At 40.5% G+C, this 24,570-nt stretch overlaps 3 protein-coding genes across 7 annotated transcripts in view; all 3 read left to right on the forward strand.

Annotated features, from left to right (window-relative positions):
* Positions 1 to 10,237, forward strand: part of espnla (espin like a) — a 27,174-nt gene extending 16,937 nt beyond the window's left edge. Inside the window, exons 6-11 of one of the 2 annotated variants that reach the window (XR_011979946.1) lie at positions 4,484 to 4,627; positions 5,417 to 5,570; positions 5,791 to 5,936; positions 6,120 to 6,284; positions 6,409 to 9,122; positions 10,212 to 10,237. Coding sequence is in view for 1 of the 2 variants with exons in the window: in XM_072684092.1 (XP_072540193.1) it covers positions 4,484 to 4,627; positions 5,417 to 5,570; positions 5,791 to 5,936; positions 6,120 to 6,284; positions 6,409 to 7,899 (2,100 nt within the window). In the remaining variant the exon portion in view is untranslated. Of the gene's footprint in view, positions 1 to 4,483; positions 4,628 to 5,416; positions 5,571 to 5,790; positions 5,937 to 6,119; positions 6,285 to 6,408; positions 9,147 to 10,211 lie in introns of those variants that run through there. The other variant, XM_072684092.1, reaches the window with a different exon arrangement.
* Positions 9,655 to 18,840, forward strand: klhl30 (kelch-like family member 30). The gene is made up of 7 exons (XM_072684093.1): positions 9,655 to 11,064; positions 12,254 to 12,443; positions 12,566 to 12,652; positions 14,733 to 14,888; positions 16,539 to 16,727; positions 17,373 to 17,518; positions 18,039 to 18,840. The coding sequence occupies exons 1-7, from the start codon at positions 10,291 to 10,293 to the stop codon at positions 18,282 to 18,284; spliced, it is 1,788 nt and encodes a 595-aa protein (XP_072540194.1). The 5' UTR covers positions 9,655 to 10,290; the 3' UTR covers positions 18,285 to 18,840.
* A 1,681-nt stretch (positions 18,841 to 20,521) lies between these two features.
* The window catches only part of crocc2 (ciliary rootlet coiled-coil, rootletin family member 2), a 72,821-nt gene continuing 68,772 nt past the window's right edge, over positions 20,522 to 24,570 (forward strand). For all 4 annotated transcript variants that reach the window (XM_072684094.1, XM_072684095.1, XM_072684096.1 and 1 more), the window contains exons 1-3: positions 20,522 to 20,835; positions 21,253 to 21,400; positions 21,492 to 21,631. In XM_072684094.1, coding sequence (XP_072540195.1) covers positions 20,779 to 20,835; positions 21,253 to 21,400; positions 21,492 to 21,631 — 345 coding nt within the window. In that variant the 5' untranslated portion in view covers positions 20,522 to 20,778. The remainder of the gene's footprint in view (positions 20,836 to 21,252; positions 21,401 to 21,491; positions 21,632 to 24,570) is intronic.

The following is a 24,570-nucleotide window of genomic DNA, read 5'->3' on the forward strand; positions in this document are numbered from 1 at the left end:
AAGTAACAGCGTTTTCCATCAGATTGTTTGTTTATAAGGCTAATTGACTGTTTTTAACCATTTGGATTGCTCCAAAGGTGACTTTACAGGAAGAGGCAAAAGCATTCTTATCCTTCTAATGTAAGTCAGTGTGAGAGATTTTATGGAGCATGTTGGTCCATTCATCGTGTGATGTTAAGTGAACATGGAGAGCTTCTGGACAGTAACAGTATATAATACTGTGCACAGGTCTTCAGACTTCAGTGTACTAATAGGCATTGAGTGTTTTCGTTTCTAAAAACACTATATAACATTAGAATTAGTTATATTTAGTGACACTGTTTGAAGAACACATGTTTGATTGCTGACATCTCTGAACTTCCACCAGCTGCTTACCTGATCTACTTTAATGAAGGATTGATTAGACAGACTAGATAACTGTAAACAGGCTTGTTATTGTGTTGTTACTGATTCTAATATTAGTGTTTTTGAACTAAAAAATATGTAAATGGCCAGATAAATAGCTTTTTATTCAGCTGCCTAAAATGTTTGGACAGTATAACAGGCGTATATCTGTACATATTTGTCACTATCTGAAAACGAATAGCTTCTAGAATCTAAATAAGCCGACACATGTAGACCATAGTTGCTGTAGCTGTGATTAAAGAGAGTACTTGTGTTACAGTAACTGAAGCTCATGTCATCACAGCCTTCTGGCCATTCTCATCCAGAAACTGCTGGATATGAGCAGTTTTGATTGTGTGTGTGTGTGTGTGTGTGTGTGTGTGTGTGTGTGTTTGAGGGAGAGAGAATAGGGCCAGAAAGCAAAAACGCACAGATCCACTGCTGGAACACAGAGGGGTTTAAATGTAAGACAGGAATGTTACAAGTGATGATATGGAAGGAATGTGTATATGTTATCTGCTCACCTCACAGAACAGGTCTGTTTTTAGCTTTGGTTTTATGAGGTCAGCAAGGACCTCAGTGTGTTTACAGAGGGTTTAGATTAGACACTCCAGAGCATTTTCACTCATCCCTCTTAACTTCAAACATTTCCGATGCATCTGTTCTGCTGACCTGTTCTGGTGTAAAGGAGATTTTAAGCTGCTCTATTTTAGTTTTTTAAACGTTAACAAAAGTGGGTGGTCTTAAGCCTTTCTGTAAAGATTGTGTTATGTACATTTATGTGTGAAAAGAGGTCAGGCCTTGCCTGTAATATATACCATACCGTAGGTACTGTATGAATTGTTGGTGTTTTTTCTTACGATGCAAAAGATACAGTTTTTAAGCCTTAGTTATTTTTGTTTTATTATACATTAGATTTACATTATGTAGTTATTTGTATGTGATGAAATTGTTACATAATAAGTTACATTTACATTTATTTGCTTATGTTTAAGTTTGTGTACATGTACTTGTTTAGATGTCACAAAAAATTGTAATAGCAATAAGAGTCCTGGGGCAAGATTCCTAACACTCGCAGTGTGACATGATACAAATGCTATGTACTCTGGTTAACAGCTTTCGCCAAGCACTACAAACAAGTAACAGCAGTTTGTTTTCTGCAAATGAAGACCAAGAATGTATAATGCAACCCTAACTATAACCTAGCCATAATCCTTTCCTATCCCATAACCCTAGCCCAGACCCTGACACACAGCCTTAATCGAGCCCTAACCCTTAATCGTAACTCTAATACTAACCCTAACTTTAACCCTGAGCCATAACCCTAACCCTTAAACTAACCATAAACCTAACCCTCACCCTAACCCCAACCATGCACCTTAAACATCTGCTTGTTTCAATTATGAGTAAGAAACAGTAAAACAAAGTGTAAAAAGACTCATTCGAAAGCATACACTCCATGACCTCTCCAGTATCGTAACATGCTGTCTCTAATGAGCCCACTGCAAGTATTTGCCCATGGAGGCCACATGTGGAGTACTGTGCGTTCAGGGGCTTTACAGCATCCCTCAGCTTCATCTCCTCTTATCAGTGCCTGTGTGGCCCGCGAGGTGAAGAGAGCGAGCGAAAGCGAGAGAGAGAGAGAAAGAGACCGGGACAGCACGGCACAGCTACAGGGTTTGAGCATCCACTGCTGTAACTGCAGAGAAATGGGTCGGCTAATCAGAACCAAATGCTCCGCGTTGTCCACTGGCTTTGATTAAAGCCTCTCACAGGAGCAGATGATGGGGAGCGAGGATGTTGAACTGTTATGAAAAGGTCATGGAAGGAGGGGATGGGATTGTGTTTTATTCCCATCTCTCTAAAACCCGCCATACCCACGTTTTCCCCCTCCCCCTGTTTATCTATTTATGAATTGCACAACTTCTGGGAAGTTTCTCCTTGGCTGTGTCAAAGCGCATTTCGTGCTGTTTGGACATCAAAGTGCAGTGCAAGAGGAAACGAGGAGGACCACCGCACGGAGATGAGGAACAACAGCGTACTACTGCGTATCAGCGCAACCTTTGATGTTGCGAATGTGTGTGTGTGTGTTGCTGTGTTGTGAGGGGAGTGCTTGGAGAAGCACATTTGATATGCATTCTGCATGGACTCCATTAGGATATTGCGGGTTCATTAAGGCCAATTTAAGTGTTTCCATGTTGCACATGCCGCATTTTGCCTTCGGTGGAGTGATTTTAACCCCTCTGCTTAGGTCTTTTGTAGTGTGATCATAAGCTTGTCCTGTATTTTTGATAAAGCGCAGCATGCTGACCATTGATCCCTGCACTGAAATATCTTAGTATTCTTGTTAAAGTATATAGGAATGAGATTAGATGAGCTATGTGAAGGCTACAGGATACTTACTTTATCATCATCCTTAAACTGTAGGCTTACTATCCAGCTATTCCTCTTAAGCCTTAGCTAGATAGAGAGATAGATAGAGAGATAAATAGATACTTTATTGATCCTTTATTGATGTTGATTTTGCAGCCAGTAGCAGTACCACAATACAGCACAGTAATAAAATGCAATAATAAGGGTGATATAAAAAAGAAGTAGTCCAGGCACAGCAAAAGTTTTATATAATAAAATATATAAAATATTGAATGTAAATAAATAATACCATAACCTATAGATAAATATCTCACTCACTACAATGAGACAAGAGGATTCAGTAACTACCCATCAGTATTTACTATGACATTAATATGTGAGGGATGAACTTTAATGGTAAATTGAAGCCTGGGACTAAGGGGTTTCCTAAAGTTCCTTGTTTCCATTTGTTTTGATGTAGTTGATATAATGTAAATATGTTAATAGATTCTACCATATATTTATGCAAAAAAAAAGCTTTTGAGATGTTGGTCACAGCTTTGATCAAAGAGAGTACTAGTGTTACTTCAGTTACTGTAACTGAAGCTCATGTCATCATAGCCTTCTGCTTATTCTCATCTTTAAACTGCTGAATATGAAGTCATGACTGTGTGTGTAAATATAAATGTGTGTGTGTGTGTGTGTGTGTGTGTGTGTGTAGTGTTAAAAAGTAAAAGAAAAAGAAAAACATGAGACAGAGCAAACTGAAGCACACACAGCATGCCCATACTTGGAACATAGTGTAGGTGCTGACCATTGTTACTCAGGGCTTAATTGTACACTGTGTAATACTGTAGCACTCGCACAAGGCTCTGCTGGGTGACCTGTTTGATACTGTTTGTCAAAACATTAAAAAGCAGGCGCTAATCTCAACACTATGATTGTGCTAGTAGCCTCTCATAGGCCCCCTAGTGGTGTATGTGCTGGTGTCTTCACTCTAAGCGAAAGTCTTTAACTTATTAAACCACACATCCTAGCGGTTGAGACGCAGATCGCCCTATGTCAGTTAAAGTAGCGCATCAAATGTCCACAATTTGATCCGCAGCGCTGCCTCAGTCTTGACCGTGCCATTGGTGTTAGATGCAGTTCTGCAGGTTCCGAACAGGTGCAAGTATACTTTCACACCGTATAGTCATAAAGAGGATTTAGTATTGACAGATTTGACTGAAGTGTATTCCCATGCATTCATTTGCTTGCAAAATGGAAATTCAGGCAATTCTATGTTGCTTCAAAACTGATGTTAGTTAAGTAAAAGACTCATAAATTATACTTTATTGATCCAAAATACTGTAACTCTGGTTAAATTCTGTTGAGTCGGTTTCCCAGACAGGGATTAAGCCTAGTGCTGGACTACACAGCATGTTGAATTAAGATTCCCCATTAAAGGACAAGGTAGTCCAGGATCCCTGTTTGGGAAACAGGGTGGCTATATACATATACATATATATATAAAATAATATCACATACTGTAAAAATTAACCCTTTCTTCTATTAATGAACTCTTTTTTCCTTACTTTAATGAATGAACTAATATTAATTAAGTCTTTTTGACTTAATAGGCTCGACCAACCCTAACAGCAAGCACATAAACGCAGAAACCGTGTTGCTGATGGACTCCTGATGTTGCATAAGTCACTTTGGATGTAAGTAAAGATGTCATTAAACAGACGCACTGTCTTTACCCCAGCCGCAGACTGCTGCTCAACGTCTGGAGGAGAGTGGCCCTTTAGAAGAGGAGCCGAAAGAGAGGCCAGCGCCGCTGTGGCAGCCCAGCTCAGGGGATTACTACAAACACATCAGCGAAACACACCGAGACATGGACAGCCTTAAGGTTAACCCCATTAACACTTCATAACTCTGTCAGTGAAACAAGTTCATGTGGCAGTGTGGGCCATGTCTGAGGGCTTTGAATGGGAAAAAGACACTACAGATGATCGGCAGCAGTTGCTGCGAGGTTCATGGGCAACATTGTTTTTAGTGTTCTCAGATATTTTCATCTCTTGCTTGAACTCTGCAGCATACAACCTGCCTTATATGCAACAGTAATAGTAAAGGACCAGTTCAATCCTTGGATTCCCAGAATCATTACATGCTAATGATTCATTTAATGGAAGACTGAGCATCACTATGATTATGGTTCTGGGAAAGCGGACAAACTGGACCTCCACCAGTTGTGGAATGGGAAGTCAAACCTAAGTCTTATTAAAGGGGCTGTCAACACGATTGCAAAACTCTCAACTGTCCTAAAGACTTGTGACTTGATGATCATTAACCAAAGTCTGCTAAAAAAATAATAGTATTTAAAATGGAGAGAAGAGCTCCATGAGAAGCAATGAGGAACATTTACATAGTAGTGGTGCCCCTGGTAGAGGATGAAGATTCTAATATGAGCTATATGCATTTGTTATTTGTTACTACTGAGCTAGTATTGTAGTTAGCATTTCCTTACATATGTATGACAAAATGACTATTTTTGCTAAATTACTTCAAAATCTTTAATTATTATTTAATATATTTTCTCTTTTTGTGTTTCATGCTGATGTGATGTAATCTGTGATTGAAACATTTGTCTGTTTGCTAATCATCATTATTTGTCATATTATTTTGTCAATCTTTCCAGCACCCTGAGACTGAAGATACCCCCCAGGCACGTTACCCGCCTCCACCCCCTACTCCCCCTCTCCCCTCTTCCTTTCTTCCTCCTCCTTCATCCTCTGTTTCCCATGAGAAATCTATGGCCGGCAGCGTCCAACATATCCACATGGCCACCACGGGTAAGAAATCCTCAGGTGGGGTGTTTTTGCCCCATACAGCATGCTCTTTACTTCTGACAGGCGCTTATGGGAACTTGCGTCATTATTGACTCATCCTTCCTTAATTTCACTTAATGACTTAATTCCACCATTGTGAGTAATGCTAATCAGCCTGTGTAAATATGATCAGAACATGAATGGAAACATATGAGGGGAATAAATAATGTTCATGTCATTGCAGTGGTGAAGAACCTCAGCTCCAGCAGTCCTGCGAGCAAGCCAGCGCCAGACAAAGGGAAAAAACTGTTGGGAGAAATGAAACTGGGAGACATGAAGTCGATCACCTCTCTCAAAAACTCCAAATTAGCAGAAAATTTTACTCCCTCTGTATGTGAATGCAGGTTTCATTTGTCTGTATAGAAGTGTGTAAGACCAAGTGTATACATTTTGACTGTGGTTAACTAGTTTGCAGTACACAGCCACACAACAAATATTCATTACCCATAGGTATCTTTAGTAGGGCAATGTGATAAAAAAAAATAACTGTGCATAATTGATATTTCTTCTTAGAATAAGATGGTGGTATTGCCCACAGAAGAGGCTAACCTCTCTGATATAGACTACCTGGTGCCTACTCATGATGAGAAAGGCAGGCCTATAGCTGAGTGGAAAAGACAAGTGATGGTGCGGCAGCTGCAGACTAGACTACTGGATGAGGAGGCCCAGAGAAGGAAGGTAAACAAGACAAACATTACATTGTGTTATAGGTTAAAGAACATGGTCTTTATCTAAGAAGTCAGATCAGATACACCTTGCATCATAGTAAACGTGCATTTGCTATTTTACGTGTTTCTAACAGGAGAATGGGAACAGATATGCAAAGATGGACAGCTGGAGGTACTCTCAAGCACACAATGCCATTCTAGGTCCATTTGGAGAACTGCTGACTGAAGATGACCTCATCTACCTGGAGAAGCAGATCAAAAGTGTCTCCATGCAGAAGAACTGTGAGGGCTATGAGATGGAGCTGGCTCGTCTGGCAGAGGAACTCCGGAACATTCTTCCAGCACCGATCGTCAACATCACGGTCAATACTCAGTACAAAAACCCAAACACGCAGATACCCTTGCCTGTGTGGTGCAATCGGATATCAGGGATTGTGAAGAGCATGTCCCTGCTTATGAGTAACTTGACAGACCAGCCCTACTGCAAAATGCCCAACACTGAGCTTGTGAGCGTTTTCTCTCAAAACTTTGAGAGGCAGAACTCAGCCAGGGGCCGAAGAGAAAAGATTGAAAATGAGATTCATGAGTTTGGGGTATCGGTGCGCAATTTGAAGTCCAACTTTGAGAATGAAGATGTTCCTGCCACTGGGGAGTCAGAGACTACAGAGCTATTTGTGCATGACAAAGAGCCAGCTAAGAACGGCTCAGGAGAAACCTTAATGAATCATGAACCAGCAGCAGAGGTTATCCACGAGGATTACGTTGTTGGTTATGACGAAGCCAATGATGTTTTAGAGACTACAAGCTTGCGCAAGGAGCGTATCGTGGTCTTGTTCCTGGGTCACTGGAAGAAGTCTGCATATGCTGTAACTGTCAAAAATGCCCAAAGGAAGCACAGCATGGACAGTCAGAAGATAGTAGATGAGCATGGTAGTAACAAGCTTCACCGCAAAGCCAGCTTGGATATCTCGCCGAAAAAGATGATGGAAAATGGCTCCTTGGGACACTTTTTCAAACAGCGGAGCACCATAAACAAGATGATTGGCAACTGGAGGAGCATGATATCCATTGTTCCATCTCGGCAGATCCGGCGACTCAATCGGCAGCAGGCCCTCTACTCACCTGAGCAGTTTCTGCCCCGTGTGGAAGGAGCACCTGTTGACTACGACACCTTGACCTTGGACCTTTTCATGCTGGGCTATTTCCATATCCTTGAGCTTGACCTTTCGCCGGACGAGAGGAAGATGAGGCACCTGCTGTGCTTCGAGGTGTTCGACCACGTGGGCCGCTTCAGCTGGGAAACGGTGCGGGACTTCCACAAGGCCGTCATCCAGGACATTGAGGCTGGGAACAGGGAATGGAAGGATGGCTTTGAGGACATCAAGATCAGGTTCTTTGGCGAGGCATCTAGCCAGCCAGAGGCAAGTGATCAGGAGAAAAACCCACCAGTAGAAACAAGGCCAGTGCCCAAAGTCATTGTCCAGACTCCAACTCCAGATGAGGGAAATATTCTTTCAAGAAGCTCAGACATTACCAATTTGAGCAACGATGAGATCTGCAAGTATATTGACAGGAGTTTTGCCTTCTGGAAAGAAAAAGAAGCAGAGATATTTGACTTTGAGTGACACGAGCAAGCAGTTTTATACTCTTCTTTTTGATATATTTATGTTTTAATTATGTTCATATTTAATTATGTTAATGATGTTTATCTAAGACCCAGTTTACACCTGGTCACTTCTTGTGTCCGGTATCTGGATTGTGTCCTGATAAGATTTTGGCCACATGCTTTTACATTTGATAATCAAATATGTCTCTGGTTCGTCAAATTTGCACAGCAGTTATTGCTTGAGTTTCGATTGTATTGGGCAGGGTATTGGTTATGGAATACATCTTGGAGAATCAAATGCTTATACACTGCTATAAAGTGGCTCAAATGCATCTCAGACCACCTCCAAAGTTGTTTGAGTGATTGGATTTGTATCTGTTTAAATGCATCTTGGGTGCGTTTACACCTGCATATTTATGTGGCTTGGCCTCATCCAGACATAATCCTGATACTTGAGATGCATGAAGCGACCAGGCATAAACAGGGTCTAAATGTTTATCTGCACAATGCTGTAGTCAACTTTTTTGTTTATTTAGGCTTAGATTCTTTTGTAAGATGTGGAATTAGACCTAGAAAACAACACTATTTTGATAACTGTTTCTGGTTTGCTGTTGTTCAGTAGTTTCAGAGAACTTTATACACACGATTTTTGTCATTTGTTTACTGCTAACAGAAAAAGTATGGTATATGTAGGGCTGGCGTAATCTACTGAAATTCATTAGTATCATTATTAGAATTATTAGTTTCCATATATGTGGAGTTTGTATCTATGTAGATTACCTTGTACCCAAATCCCCCTTGTAGGACTTGCTCTACAGTGATCTGGTTAACATGCCTTTTTAATCAATTCTCCATAGAGTTTATCTCAGTATCAGTGTCCACATCATTACAGGAAACCGAAGCGCTGTACCTGTTCCAGTGTGCTCTTGATCTGGCAGTAGCTCATGACTCTAATGATTAAATTAACTATCATCTGACCACCTCCAGTTTACCCAAGGGTGTCTGTGCCTGTGTATTTCTCTTTAAGAGCAGGTGGGAGTTGAGCCTGTAGTGTTTGGAATCTGAATATAGTCCCTCACTGCCGGCTGAACTAAAAATAGTAGAGTGACAGACAAGCATGCTGTCCCTATGACTCGACGAAAGCACTTTGTGTCCCTGGTTCAACAAGCAACAACAAGCCTCAAGAGTTTTTAGACAGTTTTTCTGAACAATATGTGATTTCTGTTTTCGTCTGGTCCGCAGGTAAGATTTTAATTTACATCATTTTGCATTGCTTAAGCTTTATTGAAATGGCAGTGTACCTTGTAGTTTTGTGTTTGTCTTGGGGCTTCATTTTAGCCGCTAGCTGCTGCTAAGTAAACAAGGTATGGCTTATGTACAACCGTTAATCAGTCATGTGATACAATCTTACTGTCACATGTTGTATAGACTAATATTAGTTTTAAGAAAACTGGTTGGTTAGTACGAGAAAACCTTAATAAATGCCTAATTAGATTACTCATCAAGTAAAGCTCAAGTAGAACAGAAAAACTTAAAACAGGAAGACTTAAAATAAGTCTCTTAGTAAAATAAGTATAATTGTAAATAAGTATAATATAAAGTTGTACTGTCAAATGTTCTGCACACCGATAAACACAGCAATTGTTTGTGCCGTTATTTCTGCTTATTATAAGAAGTCATGTAACTTTTAAAGTAAAGTTCTTAAACTATGCCTTAAACACAAACTACCACTTTCAAGCACTTATTTCACCTTGGTCTCCAATCATGAGTTCATTCCTTCATCTGGTGTTCTTCAAAAGTGATTAGACATGATATCACGGGCATTATATAAAAAAATGTATATCCGAAATGAATCACTTGGGATTTATAGGCTTCTAACTTAATCAATCTTAAAACTTACACTTTATATCCAGACAGCCTTTGTAATTAATGTGTTCCACAGTATTGTTGTCTGGAGAGATGGAGCTCCATCCAATACCCTTGAAATGCGTTAGAGTGGACTGATTCAAAAGTAATCATCCAACATCAGTTTGTGACCCCAATAATGCGCTTGTGGCTGATTGCGATCAAATACTCACAGCAGTGTTCCAACATGTAGTGTAAAGTCCTCCAAAAAGAGTAAAGGCTGTTACTGCAACAAAGGGGAGACATACCTGCTTTCTATTTGCTTCCTATTTCCACCCTTGGTGCACAGCATGTCCACAAACATATTGGACTAGTATTATTCAGTATCTAGTAGAAATGATTTGGGATTTGGGAGGTTGTGTACAGCTGATATCTAGGTTTTAAATCACTATGAATCACTTGTGTCTTGCTTATCTCCCTGTGCAGATAAACACTGGACTTCTAAGTGGTGGTTGGCCCGAAGCCCAAAACGATTTCTTGGTCATCAGGATCAAAGAACATCATCATGGTACGTAATGTGGACGACCTGGACTTCTGCCTGTCCTCTCACCCTCAGAGCATCCTGGAAGGTCTGCGCTCTCTCTGCTCCGACCCCAAGTTGGTGGATGTCACCTTAAGCGCGGGTGGACGGGACTTCCCATGCCACCGTGGCATTCTAGCTCTCTGTAGCCTCTACTTCCGTTCCATGTTCTCAGGGGACTTTGTAGAGAGCATAGCGGCCCGTGTGGAGCTCCATGATGTGGATCCTGATGTGCTGGCCACTCTGCTGGACTTTGCTTACACTGGAAAGCTCACCATCAACCAGGGGAACGTAGAGGGCCTCATTCGCACCTCAAGCCAGCTTCAGTTCCACACGGTCCGTGCCGTCTGCAGCCGGTACCTCCAACACCAGATGGACGCCACCAACTGCCTGGGCATTCAGGAGTTCGGAGAGATCCACGGTTGCCCTGAGGTGGTGGCCAAAGCCAAGGCCTTCCTATTGGAGAACTTTGAGGCCGTGCAGCAACATGAGGAGTTTCTGCTGCTGGAGAAGGACAAGCTGGCGGCCTGCCTGAAGGACGACAGTCTGCAGACACGTGATGACCGTGCTCGGGCTGAAGCGGCTCTTGCGTGGGTCAGGCATTGCACGGACAGCCGGATCTGTCACCTGCCAGAGTTACTAAGGCTTGCAAGACTCCCCCTTCTACCTGAGGCTTACCTTAAGGAAAGCCTGCTGAAAGATCCACTGGTCCAGGACTCACACGACTGCAGAGACCTGCTGGAGGGAGTCTGCAGAGAGGTAAGTCATTTGTTTTTTCTGCTGTACTTAATAAAAAGCACATGTAGTAATTTACACTAATTTTTACACTGCTAATTAAAAACAATGGAATCAACATTCAAAAGTTTGAAATAAAAGTCAGTTTAGTTGCATATAATATGCTGGTCTTGTTCATCTTTTGGAATTCCAACAATAATTCCAACAAAAATTGTTAGAGATATCAACATTCAAGGATGTTTGATGTGTTATGATTCAATATAGAGAAACTTGTATTCCGTTAGAGTGTATGAGCTATCTAAAAGGACCAGTGAACCCTATGCATCTTATTTGTATTTAAGGTTTGAACAGAGGTTTATATGTAATGTTGATGATGGTAAAATTGTGGTACATCTGGAAAGAATTGTACAATATAAGGTAAACAATGTAAGTATGTATTCAAAAATATGTTTTAGCCCAAAGCCTATTACATGTCTCGAGTATACGTCAGAGGATTTGTGAGCATGTCATGTAATTCCTTTTTTTTTTCAATGTTTTTTAGCATTTCTTTATTAAGCAAAATGTTATTACAGTACAGAGTAGTACAATTGCTCCCCCCCCCCACCTAAAACTAAGAAAGGGCAAAAAAGAAAAAGAAACAAAACACAGACCGTGATAATAATAATAACACAAATGAACAATTAAAAATAAAATAAATAGATACAATAAAATAAAAAACAAATCTAACATTATAACATTTCCTGTGATTTGAATATTCTGTGATTTTCTGAACTTTTCACAGCATTAAACCTTTCAGATTTTGGTTCCCTTCTCCACCACTGTGTACAGTTGTGACTAGGGTTTCTCTTAAAAGGTTCACTTTCTATTAAACTCTGAATAACTTTTGTTACATAATTAAATTAAATTGAAAAACAAATGTCAAAAATGTCATTCCTACTGTAAGAAGTTAGATTGATGAAGAATGAAGAAAAATTATGAAGAAAAACAGTCTAGATGATTCTAAAAAGACAGCTGTAGATCAATGTAATGATAAAATACATCTAGAATGTCTTGTATTTGAAAAGTAGCAATTAAACTGATCAACTGATAATGCATCATTTATATTTCTTGCTTAATTTAGCCTATTACTTTATCTAAGCTGTCAGTCCGTGAATGTCTTGTTCTAAAATGTAAATGTGTGTTGTGCTGTTTTTTGTTGTTTTTTTTTGGTTAGAAAATGAAGCTGAATGTAGGTGAGTCAGAGCAGAGCCTGCTCCAAAACACTCCTCATAACCTGCAGGAAGTGCTGTTTGTGATGGGCGGCCGGTCACTTGATGACTCTGATGATGAAGATGAGGAGGAAGATGGTGAGAGAGAGAGCAGGATTCATCCCAGGAACTGTGCCTACTACAACCCAAAGCTTCGTAAGAACCACGTCACAGCTCACTATCTTACCATTATCCTTTCCACAAAGACATCTCAAGTACCAGTTAGAGCTCGTCATGTTAGCACTACATTTTTAAAACTCAGTCTGTTCTTTTCACAGAGCAGTGGCATCAGCTGCCTGATTTCCCCAACTACAATAAATGGGGTTATTCTGTAGTCTCTTTAAACAATGATGTGTACGTCACAGGTAAGCAGCACTTTTAACTTTTGCTTTAATCCATTTATGTCCTTAAACTGCAAGGCCCTGCATGCAGGCCTCAGACTCCTGAATACATGACATACCACCACCATAATGTTCTTATTGTTTATTTATTTTTATGCATTAGTTAATGAATAATTGGAAATTATATTCTCATGTCTGTTACGATAATTACGTTATCGAATTATCAAACAATGTAGGAACATGACCTCAATCATTTTTGCTGACCTTGTGTTTACATGAGTTATGGTGTATGAAGAGCCCATTAACATGAACAAGTCTGTATGTTGACTTTGTTTAAAAACAGTGTTGTTGTTTTATTTATTTTAATAATTTTTATCTTAACATGACAATAATAACAAAATTATTTCTGGGACAGTATATCATCCAAAACAATAGTTATCGTGACATACCTACTCAACAAACACAGTATGTCGAACACAGTCAGTAATCCACCACATCTTTTCAAACATTTACATTAATCATTGGGTTATCTTATAGATTATCTTTCTTTGTGATCTGACTGCCTCTGCTTAATTCTATTTGTAGGTCTCAGTTTTTCCTCCTCATCCTTTGAAGGAGATTCTTCTTTTGAGTCTTGTTTCCCTTTGCTCTCAGGGAGTCTTTTTCTATTTCTATTCGAGTCTTGGTTTCTCTCAGTGTGTCTTCTTCACGCTCAAAATATCTAAGTCTTGAATCTTTTAGTGTTAATTCATCAAGGGCTAGGCCTACCATATGGGCAATTTAGGTGACTGCCCAGAGACACCCAGTTCACAGACCAGTCTAGTCATCTCCTGTCTAATAATACAGCCAGCCATAGATTATCAATAAGTGTTATTGGCAGGCAGTGGCATCTTATTCAACATCACATTAATAATGAAAGTTGTTGCCCTCTTGCCAGTATAATAGTTTTGAGAAGGCTTTAGCTGAGGGGTTAGCATCTGTATAGTTCAGAAATTCTGTGAAAAATGTATGCAGTATAACCATTTTAAGTTTTTTTGTTTTTAGTTATTTGCTTTGAGTCTCTGTGGTATCCCAGAGCACTACAATAATAAGACAGTGGTCCAGTTGAAAAAAACAAAAAAGAGGACTAGACAATTTATTTGGCATGAAATGTTGTCTTGATACATTAAGTTCTTGACACAGTATTAAAGAATGTGTAAAACATTGTAATAATTCATTTCTTGTTTAATATTAGGTTGTTATCAATGAATATGTGTTAGAAAAGTGTCATGTTTGCTGAGTTTGTGGAGATGGGGCACCAAAGGGTTTTTTTACTCTGCTACTCACTCAGCACACACTCAACGTTCATTAGATGGCTGCACCTGCATCTATGGAAAGCTGCTTTGAGCCAATGGTGCTATACATCAAATAATTGGATTTAAATAAATTGCACTGTAAGACTAATTAGTCACTGTTTAAGCTTAATAATAAGCCTTGAGAGTAATGGGGTTACCTAAACTACCGTTTATTTTCACAAAACAAAGGAAGAAAGAGTCTCCAAAGAATGGAAGATAGATTCTATTTTTAATTCAAAAACAGAAACAAATCCAGACTGGGGAAACAAATCTGGGTTTTTAGGGTATTTATGGTAACTGGGACTTCTGGAGCGAGGATCAGGCAGATTTATGGTTTCCCTGTCCATATTTGAAAGTTACATTACATGAATGGAACATCATCTGCACAGAGGAATTGGAGAGGACTGAGAAGAAAACTCAGCTGCCACATTGAAAATCTCCCTGAGATTCATATAAGAACTGGAACCACTTTAAGAAAAGTGAGGGCTACTACACACACTTGCTAATGGAACACTAGCTTTTCAAAGACTTGGCGAGAAACATCAAACTCTCTTCCAACTGCACGTAGACCTGTCCCACTCTTATGTTACTCTGTTTTCATAGGAGACCTTGTGTTGCTGCTCTTCTGGGATTTTATTAAAGAGCCATTCTTACCCATTAATACTTGTCTAATACAAAGCCAGCATGACTTTATAAGAGATATCCAGTGCACATGGAAAAAAAATTATAATGTATTCATGGCCTGAATAGGTTTTAATTTTTTTTTCCAGGAGGTTCGCGAGGCTCCCAATCCAACACCTGGTCGACCACAGAAACCTGGAAGTATATCACTCGTGAAGGGAGGTGGGTTACGGTAGCTCCGATGCTGCGGCCCAGGACTAACCACTCTTCAGCAGCTCTGAATGGAGAAATTTACGTCATTGGAGGTAAGAAAATAAATAAAGACAGTTGAGGAGTCGGGGTCGCACATTGTATAGGATGAGTTGGTGATTTTTCTGAAAAATCAGTTTTCCCCTTTTGGATTGAAAAATAACCCCTGGACCTACAATCTATACTTCTGTTACTCACGGTGAAAAAGATCAGACACTTAATTTCCAAAGCAGTTGACATATTTTGTAAAATGCAGTAAAAACAAGAATCTGTGATTTGGAATTTCTCTTAAATCGTTGTTTAACTGACACGGGTACAAAGGTATGACTTTTTGGCTAATTAACTTGATTGTATTTAGTTAATTTAAACAAATTCTAAATTTGATGCCTGCAACACAAACATAAGGGACGTAGGGATGAGCAAAATAAGAGTGAAAGGTGTATAAATATTTATGTCACACTGTTTTGAGGCATTCCACAACAAGCAGGTGAATTGGTAACAGGTGAGGGCATCATGATTGGATACAAAAGAAGGATCCACAGTAGGCAAGCTCACTTTAGGCAAGCAGAGATGGGTGAGAATATTTCCCAGCGCAGGATTGCAAAGAATGTAGGTCTTTCACCATCTACTGTACGCAATATGGTAATGAGATTTAGGGAAGCTGGAAAAATTTTAATTCATGTAGGGCAATGCCGAAAACCACAGTTGATGGTGCATAACCTTCTTACTCTCTGCATTACATGAGAAACCATCGGGCTACTTTGTTAAATATAGCCACATTGGACTGGGGAGTACTACGGAAAACTGTTGTCGCTTAGCATAGTCCGCCACTGCATCAAAAATGCAACCTCATACATCAATTCAACATCATAACGCTGTTGAGTTCTCTGGGCCCGTGCTCATCTTAGATGGACTGAAAGGCAGCAGAAACTTTCTCTGTGCCTAAGATGAAAAGGACCATCCAGACAGTTATCAGCAAAAGTTTTGCGATTGATCTATCATGGTATAGAGAGTGCACCAGTGCCTACGGCATGAACGAGTTGCATATGTGTGAAGGTATCATTGACAAAAAAGCGTATATTTGGATTTTAGAGTGACATATGCTGCGATTAAGGTGACGTATTTTCCCGGGATGGCCGTTTCAGACAGACAATGCACTACAACAGTAGAGTAGAGTAGTACAAAGGAGTGTGTGTGCTTGGCTGGCCTGTCTGCAGTCCAGACACTGCATGTCTTCTGTTGAAATATATATGTTATATGACACACTATGATGAGGAGAATCAGACAATGGTACCAAAGCAAGAATGGGCAAATGTTGCACTTGCAAAACTACAAAAAATAGTATCCTCAGTATCCTAGTATCTTCCAAAATGATTAAAAGTGTAATTAAAAGAAATCATGCTAAACATGCCTCTTTTCCAACTTTATTTGTGTGTGTGTTTTAAGATGGTCACTGAAAACATTGGAAATCATTTCTTTATGCTTCTGCATATAGAACCGAAAGAGAGATTCTTGTTTTCATTGCATTTAATAAGCAGTCCCATTTTTTCAGAATAGGTTTCTCTACAGCACCATTTCACACCAAATTACTGTTCTTTACAAGTAACTTTCTTTATATCACAATGGTTAAATTCTGTATAAACCCTTCCAAAGAGTTTGACAGTGTTGTGTTTTGTTTTTTTGGGTTTTTTTTTTTTCGCTCACAGGCACTACAATGGACGTCGTAGAAGTAGAACATTACGACCCATACAGTGATAGCTGGGCTCTCACAGCGCCTGCACTGAAATATGTGACGAACTTCACGGCCACTGCTTGTCTAGGGAAGCTGTACGTCATCGGCTCCTGTGCTGTCAAATATAATGCCCTGACCCTGCAGTGCTACAATCCTGTCATAGGTAGGGGTCACCAAGGATTGTGAACTGCCTGTGTTTTTTCATTACAGTTATTACAACCAGACGCACAGCAGTACCAGGATCAGAACCTGTCAAATTAGATGCACTTATCGCACTGAGAACATTTGTAATATTGCTTAAAAAGGTAATAGCCTCATACAACCTTTTGCAGCTGTGGGTGAGTTATGGTTATGCCTTCAGCATACTCTTCAGCATACCTGCTGAGCCTCGTAGGCCACAACCTCAAAGAAGAAAACTCAAAGTATAAGGCGCATGTATTTACATAATTTCTGCACAAATCAGTTAACCTGCTTCTGGAGATACTGACATCATTCTTTATGTCCTTCTCATGTGGAACTGCTCCACACATTTGTTCAACACACAACATACTCTCTTTTCCGGGACATGGATTTAACAGTCTTTAACTAAACTGTAGTGTTACTGGTCGCCATTTCAAAAATGGTCCCTCTTTGAAAGTCAGTTGACTCGGAGGAAGTACGTGTCAGCATTTGCCTGCCCAATGCTGGTAGTATTGTGTGTTAGGAAGTGATTCAGCTTGTGGATGGGAATTGCAGATTATTTTATTAATGAGTGATTTTTTCTGCATGTAGTTTATGTATTTATTTGTTTATAATTTTTGTGACTCAGATGGCTGGAGTATCATCTGCTCTCCGTTCATCCCAAAGTACCTGTCTTCTCCTCGATCTGTTTCTATGGATGGAGTCATCTACCTGATTGCAGACAACACCAAGAAAGTGTACCTGTATGACCCTGATGCTAATATATGGCAGAAAGTGAGTTTTTTTTTGTTTTTTGTATCGTATGAACTTGCAGTAATCTATTTACTATGAAATTGCACAAATGTATTGTGATAGACTATAGTAGTATTCAGAGTACTACCGTAAAACATCTGAATACATCAGTGTCATAGAATGTATGAAAGAGTTGTCATTCTGAAGTTGGCATCATGCCCATGTTAGAAACTTTTGCATCCTGTGGAGTATGAAACTGAGCTGTAAAATGGGCCAATTCCAAATTTCCAGGACTGTTGCAAAACAGTCTTGACTCATTTCCAAATAACATAAACCCAGCCCACTAGCGAAAGCCATCCTAGCCTTAGTCAAAGCTGATAAAGCTGTAATTCACGCCAGCCATTCCGGGTAGAATATAGTAATTATATTGCATTATGTTGCTATGGCATGAGATTTCCATGTAGCAAATTATACATTTAGACATTAGAGTTTCTCATATGGGCATGACATCAGCTTTGGAATGACACACAAAATCATAGGTCTGTATCTTCTTTTCGCTCAGATCCAATTCCTGCATAAGCTCCATGAGAACGGAGGTCTGGTGGTCCTGGGAAGGCAGCTGTACGTGACTGGGGGGCACTGGAAAGGAATGGAGGGTGATTACAGTGTGGAGGTGGAGGTGTATAACCGAGCATCCAACTTGTGGAGGGTGGAGAGCTTCCTGCCCAGACTGTGGTACTACAGTGGCTGCTGCTCACTCTTCCTCGACACGGCCCAGTGGCCCGAGTTATTCCCTGAGGAGACATAAAGGAGTCCAACGAGAAGAAGCTGTTCCTACCTGCTGCTCCAGGACCAGAGTTACATCCTTAATATCAGAGGTGGAAAATTCCACACAGGACCCTTTTTGTAACTTCAGAAAAAAAATTGCCTGAGTAAAATTTAGACGAACACTTACAGGAACAGAAACCAGAGGAAATATGAAGTACTAGTGGAAGATATTTGTGTGCCATTTGTGTGCCCCCCCCCCCACCAACCCCCTCCATCCCTCTTTTTTTCACAAAGCATAACCTCTACTTTAAATAAACATACAACACAAGTGGTGACTTGTTTGGAAGCTAGAAATTAAAATTTTAAAGTGTACAACTAAATTCATGTGAACAAATCAATTAAAATACATTTTTTATGCACTAGGCAAAAAGAGGTCATGGTTTTATGTATGTTTTAAGAGGCCTAGTGAGCAACTTTTTACACTGTATATTTCTTTCTTCTTTTTCCTGCACTGTATAAATAGAGGCCTGTTTAATATGAGCCGAATGTTTTTCACTGACGGAGGCTCTCTTTGTTGTCTCCCTTCATATAGTCTAATAAACGTCAGTCAGTTTTCAACTTGAAGTCCATATTTCACTTTGTTAGTTCACATTCCATATATCATTTCATATAAAAGACAAAATTCATAATCTTTCTTTAAAATATGACTTTTTTCCTATCTCTAAAACATCCGATGATTATTGATTACTTCACCAGGCACCAGTGAGCTGAGGAAAATATTACCCAATATTTTCATGTTTCCCTACCCCCATAATGAAGTGAGATATCTTATCCCTAGTACCATATGTCACGTTAATTAAATTAAGTAATTCCCAATTCCCATTAACTTTCTAGGACTCCCCCATCACGCAATGCTACCAGGTTGAAGTTTAGCATGTGCTTCCTTCGAGTCACATGACATCATCAGTGGCATCATTTGGCCAGCTGAGCGCTAACTTAGAGCACTAACTTCCGATGTTGCGTCTGTTACTTCAGTTATTAGATGCCTACGCTGGTCAGCATTAACTACCTGCCTGTGCTGCCTATCATTACTCTGAGGGACAGAGGGAGAGAGAGGGCCATCCACCCAGATAGGCTGAGAGTCGTAGAGAGACAGTTATGCTGTCAGGGACTCGTGGCCACAGATGGCAAGGGGATCTCCTGATGATAGAGCCAACACTCTGGTGGCTGCACCACTTGGGAGGCTCATGCTATGGTTTCGATATGATTATATGAAGCAGGCAGGACGATGCATCATATTCCCGAGTCATATTTCTGGTAAATCTTGTAATAATACTCTACCACGTCAGTCCACATGATTCTTTCAATCAATTCTTTTTTTCTCGTTAACGCTATTTTACTTATGAACCTAACCATTTTAAATATTGTTTATCAAGCTAATTCTATTAAAAAATATGATGAATTTAATGTACTTGCGAATACTTGATGGATTTTGATTTTTCTAAATTCTTACAAATGGTGTTGTAAAGAATACTTTTCCTTCTATCATATTTGTGAAAAACATGTAACTGTTTACTTTTTCCTCACACTTCATGCTTTTGATTTTTAGCATTAAATATTAGACCAAATGATTCCGAAAAAGAAAAACAGAGCCAAGCAAACTTCATTTCCCATGCTGACACAGGTTTACGGTAGTGCTCTAAGGAGAACCCAGTACTGGAGAAGTATGTTTAACCATCAAGTTGTTTTTGGAATCACATGCTTGGTTTTTCATTTCGCTGCTGTCCAATGAAAAACATGCATCTCCATTTTTGTCCATTTTTTTTAGTTTTCCTCAGCAATTGAACCCTTTAGCTGCTCTATACACCGTGTGATTACACCTGGATGGATGGACCAGTAGAAATGCTCCCAAATGACTTAAAAAAAAAATCTTTGTACATTGACTTCCGTCTGAAAGTTAAGAAGGTTATTTCCGGCTCCTGTAAAAGTTGCTATTTTGGAGATACATGTTTTTCACTGGACATTTCATTCCGCGATTTCTTCTGCTCCTCTTTGGTGAAACTCGTGTTATTATTAACTTGAGCTCACATCGACACAGACGCTCCAGTCCCTGAACCCCCGCGTCCTTGTAACCACGGCAAAGGGGAAAGCTAGCGTTCTATTTCCTTGGCAACCGCCCGGGGAGCGTTCCGTTTCCATAACAACAGGCGCGACCCACCTCGAGCTCTGTTGAGATTGCAGCCCGTTTTTGCTGAAGTTCTGCTGGAGAAAGCGGCTCTTTTTTGGTTTTAATGAGCAAAACATTAACATCAGACGCGGTGCATCGCTCACTGGACACCACTGTGCTTCCGAATGACTCCGTCTGAAGTCTGACTTTGCAGCTGCAGTAGCTCTGCTTAGCAACATTTAGCTATAAGCCTAAATAAACAACGATATACAGCCGCTAAGAAGAGCTGCATGTTTCATTTCGTTGGCTGAGTTGTAAAACTAGTCTTGTGCCTCGGCCGCTGCTTGGACAGCACTCAAGTTTCCACATGAATTCCCGAGGGGACCAAGGTGAGCACTCGCCTGGACTCGAGGCTGTGATTCAGGTGCGTGTTTTCCAGCAGGTAATCCGACCACTGCCGAATGTAACGTGGGCACAGCTTATTGCACTGGCTGCCTCCTCAAAAACAGCATGTGTGACTGAAAGAGGAGAGAGCTTGATCTAATATTAACGAGGCTCGCAATGTTTCAACAAATTAAGGTCGATCAGAAGGTCAGTTTCAGCTCCATCCTGAAACCTGAAGAGTAGCGATGTGTTCTGCTGTGTGTTGTAGTCTAGTCAAATTTCACTGCGGTTCTTTTGGGCAGCGTACGAAAAACAAAGTGATGGAAGAGACCTGTAGCCCAGCATTCACTCATGCATAAGTTATTAGGTCGTTTGATTAAGTACAGTCAGGTTATTCCAAATTAAACAAAAAAGGACATTGGCACCCTGTCCATTCATTCGCATGATGACATTCCAGAAACTTGAGGAATCTCTGCTGAACCCAGACAGCAGTGCTGAGGAGAAGGCCCTCACTGTCCAGGGGGATGATGTGGATTCCACTGCCACGCCGGTTCCTGCCCGCATCCGGCAGATCATCACCCGAAACTTGGCTGAAGGGTCTGCAGGTACTTGCGCTCCTCTTACATGTGAGCCCAGCAGCGGGGACTAATTAGTGAGCATGTGTGTGTCCTGACCTTTCCTCTGATCCGCTCCCAGTGTCCGGTGCTGCTGCTGCAGTGGCTGCTGGTGGTGAGCAGAGCGTGCAGGAAGAGAATCGACGTCTGAAGGATCTGCTTTCACAGACGCGTCTGGACAGAGACCAGCTGCTCAGCAAACAGGCCGCTCTGACCAGCAGGGTAGGAGCACATGCACATGTTTAATTAGATGCAGAGGCCTTACTTGAATTAAGTCATTTTAGTGGTTCTACATCAATAAAGTATTACGTATCACAGTGGATTTAATCTCTTGATTCATAGCATAACAAAAAGATCCCTATAAAAATTGACAAGTTTTTAAAGTGTTGATAAAATCAGAGATAAAAAAAACTACGTATCGTACTTAAAGGAATATTGGCCAAAAAACACATTGGCCAAAATTGCATCCCACCCTGTAAAAAACTCACTACACTACTCATTGAATTCATTAACTTAGCAGAACTTAAATGCCAAAGAAAGTTGGGATAATTAAGCTGATTAGGTCAGAATAAGTTGAAAATGAATAGTTGAGATACACACTCATTTAGTTTGCGTAAGATCAAGGTTTTGGTATATTTTGAGTTAAGGTGCATTTATTCAGTTGAGGTAAAGGTGAAGGTGCACGTATTTGTCAGTGTACACTGTACAGCGAAATGTGTCCTCTGCATTTAACCCATCTGTGGTAGTGAACACACACACACTAGTGAACTAGGGGCAGTGAGTACACACACACCCAGAGCGGTGGGCAGCCAACTCCAGCGCCCGAGGAGCAGAGAGGGTAAAGGGCCTTGCTCGAGGGCCCAACAGTGGCAGCTTGCCAAGCCCGGGAATCGAACCCACAACCCACAAGCGCTCTAACCGCTGAGCCACTACTGCCCCTACGTTAGACTGACTGAGTTAACTGAGCTGTATTAAAGAAATATGGTGACCTTTAGGATGTCCTTTACATTTGGGCAGTGCAACCTCGATGAGTAAAACGTGCATCTTTATTTGTATACTGATCATTTCTTTCCCCCCTCACTCACCATCATTGTGTAGTCATTCCCCCAGCCTGTTGTAGTCCATATTGTGGTGCAGCTGCCTGGCTGTAAGAGCAACTTACTACACACTCTGCTGCTGTGCATGGGCTCAGAGGTGGTTCTTTGTTTTGATAGTAGTCTATGAGTTACAACTGAGCCATCCTAATTTTATCTAAATGGAAAACTTCTAATGCAGTTTATATGGTTTCTAAAGACGCTATATAATAGGCTGATGTATCTGATACTGAATTCCATACTTGATATATGGTTAACTTTGCAAATTGAAATACTCAATATTGAAATTGCTTTACGTTGCAAATTGCTTAAGTAATAAGCAAGTTCTGTTTTATATAAATTGGCCCACATCACTGCTTGAGATATGAGAAAGGTCCTCAAGACAACATGAAAAGCGCCTTTCTGTCATATTTTAAAATGCCCAGCAGGCTAACCTGTTATGATTGTAACTGCTTTGTCACTGTTTTGTCTTAATGCCTTCAGAGTCTGATACGAGTTTATTGCGAATAGGGCTTTACTCAAATATACTTATTATTATTCTTTATGTTTACTTTCACAATCTGTGCTACAACTCTCTTACAGATCAGTTCTGCTCCCATGCATTCTAATTCTTACAATTTTTATAAGAAAAACCAAATCCACATCTGTGTCAAATGAAACTGCCAGAACTATGCTAATTACGTCTTGTACAAAGACTTATACCTGTTAGTCAGGTTCACAGACTAGCTAGTCTGGACCAGCAATGTGAGTAGCTTATGCCCAGCAAATTATACCCCAGATCCCTTTGGTCTTAATAAAAGGTTTCTGACATGCTTTGGTCAGAATACAACAAAGAACGTGCACCAACAGCACTGTTTTCACCCTGTCGAAACAGCTCAGTTCAGAAAGGTGGTATTAAGCACCAGTTTATTAGCACTGGTCCCTGTTGCACTAGCTAGCTTACATTTACTTCACCTTGAGTTCACTTCTTTCTCTCCTCCTGCTTGCAGCACTCGCTTGCCCGGGCCTTTCTTTCCTTAGGTTTACAACAGGTTCTCAAATCAGGATCAGTATACTCCAGTATAGGCACTCCAGATATCTAACTGTATGAGTTTTTCATAATATGTACCTTTTTGTTTCAAGTTGCTTTATAGACAAAAAGTCTATAGTATGTGCCTTAGTGTAGAAGTGTTTTGACCTTCAGTCGAGTCTATTCTCTGCACTTGTTACCACCTCTGGACCATATTCAGGAATGTTGCTTCTACTGTTTTTAGCTACTCTTATGTTTTATAGATACGATCATGCAGCATAGTGTCAGAAACCACAGAATGACCTAGGTAGGCAGTCTGTACACTGCTAATTGGTGTACGTTCCCACAAGTTGTTAACTACATTAGTCTTGTAGTTCCATTGTGAAACTAAAGAAGCAAACCTAAGACACCAAACGTGTCTTGGCTAATCGACAACACTTTAGGGTAAGTGTAAAAGTGTGTGACTGTTAACCAACCAATTATGTTGCACCTCAGTAGCATGAACATACCTCAGAACTAAACATTCTAACAGTCAGTGAGTGAGATTTTCTAATGATAGCCTATATGAGCGAAGGAGTGCGGTTTTTGTGTAAATCATTCAATCCTTGGCAGACCTTTAGGGACTTGACAGAGCCACTGTTTGGAGAGAGTAGGATTAGAAGTCAGGAGTCGCTGCAAAAGGTGATGAATAACTAGAACTTTTTCATTACATGATGATGGCATTCTTATTAATAACACTGAAGGATCTTATTTCAAGCCATCGCCAATGAATGTCTTACAATTAAGGTAAAAGGTAAGGTAAAGGTAAAGGTGCACGTATTCGTCACTGTACAGTGTGGACTGTACAGCGAAATGTGTCCTCCGCATTTAACCCATCTGGTAGTGAACACACACTCACACACACGTGTTAGGGGCAGTGAGTACACACACACACCCAGAGCGGTGGGCAGCCAACTCCAGCGCCCGGGGAGCAGAGAGGGTAAAGGGCCTTGCTCAAGGGCCCAACAGTGGCAGCTTGCCGAGCCCGGGAATCGAACCCACAACCCTGTTATCGATAT

This window comes from Salminus brasiliensis, chromosome 7, assembly GCF_030463535.1.
Source record: "Salminus brasiliensis chromosome 7, fSalBra1.hap2, whole genome shotgun sequence".
NCBI classification, from domain to species: domain Eukaryota; kingdom Metazoa; phylum Chordata; class Actinopteri; order Characiformes; family Bryconidae; genus Salminus; species Salminus brasiliensis.

Coding starts and splice junctions, on each gene's coding strand:
- klhl30 (XM_072684093.1), top strand. CDS start 10,291: ATGGTACGTAATGTGGACGACCTGGACTTCTGCCTGTCCTCTCACCCT. Junction 12,653..14,732: donor CAATGATGTGTACGTCACAG/GTAAGCAGCACT, acceptor TTTTTTTTCCAG/GAGGTTCGCGAGGCTCCCAA. Junction 14,889..16,538: donor AGAAATTTACGTCATTGGAG/GTAAGAAAATAA, acceptor TTTCGCTCACAG/GCACTACAATGGACGTCGTA.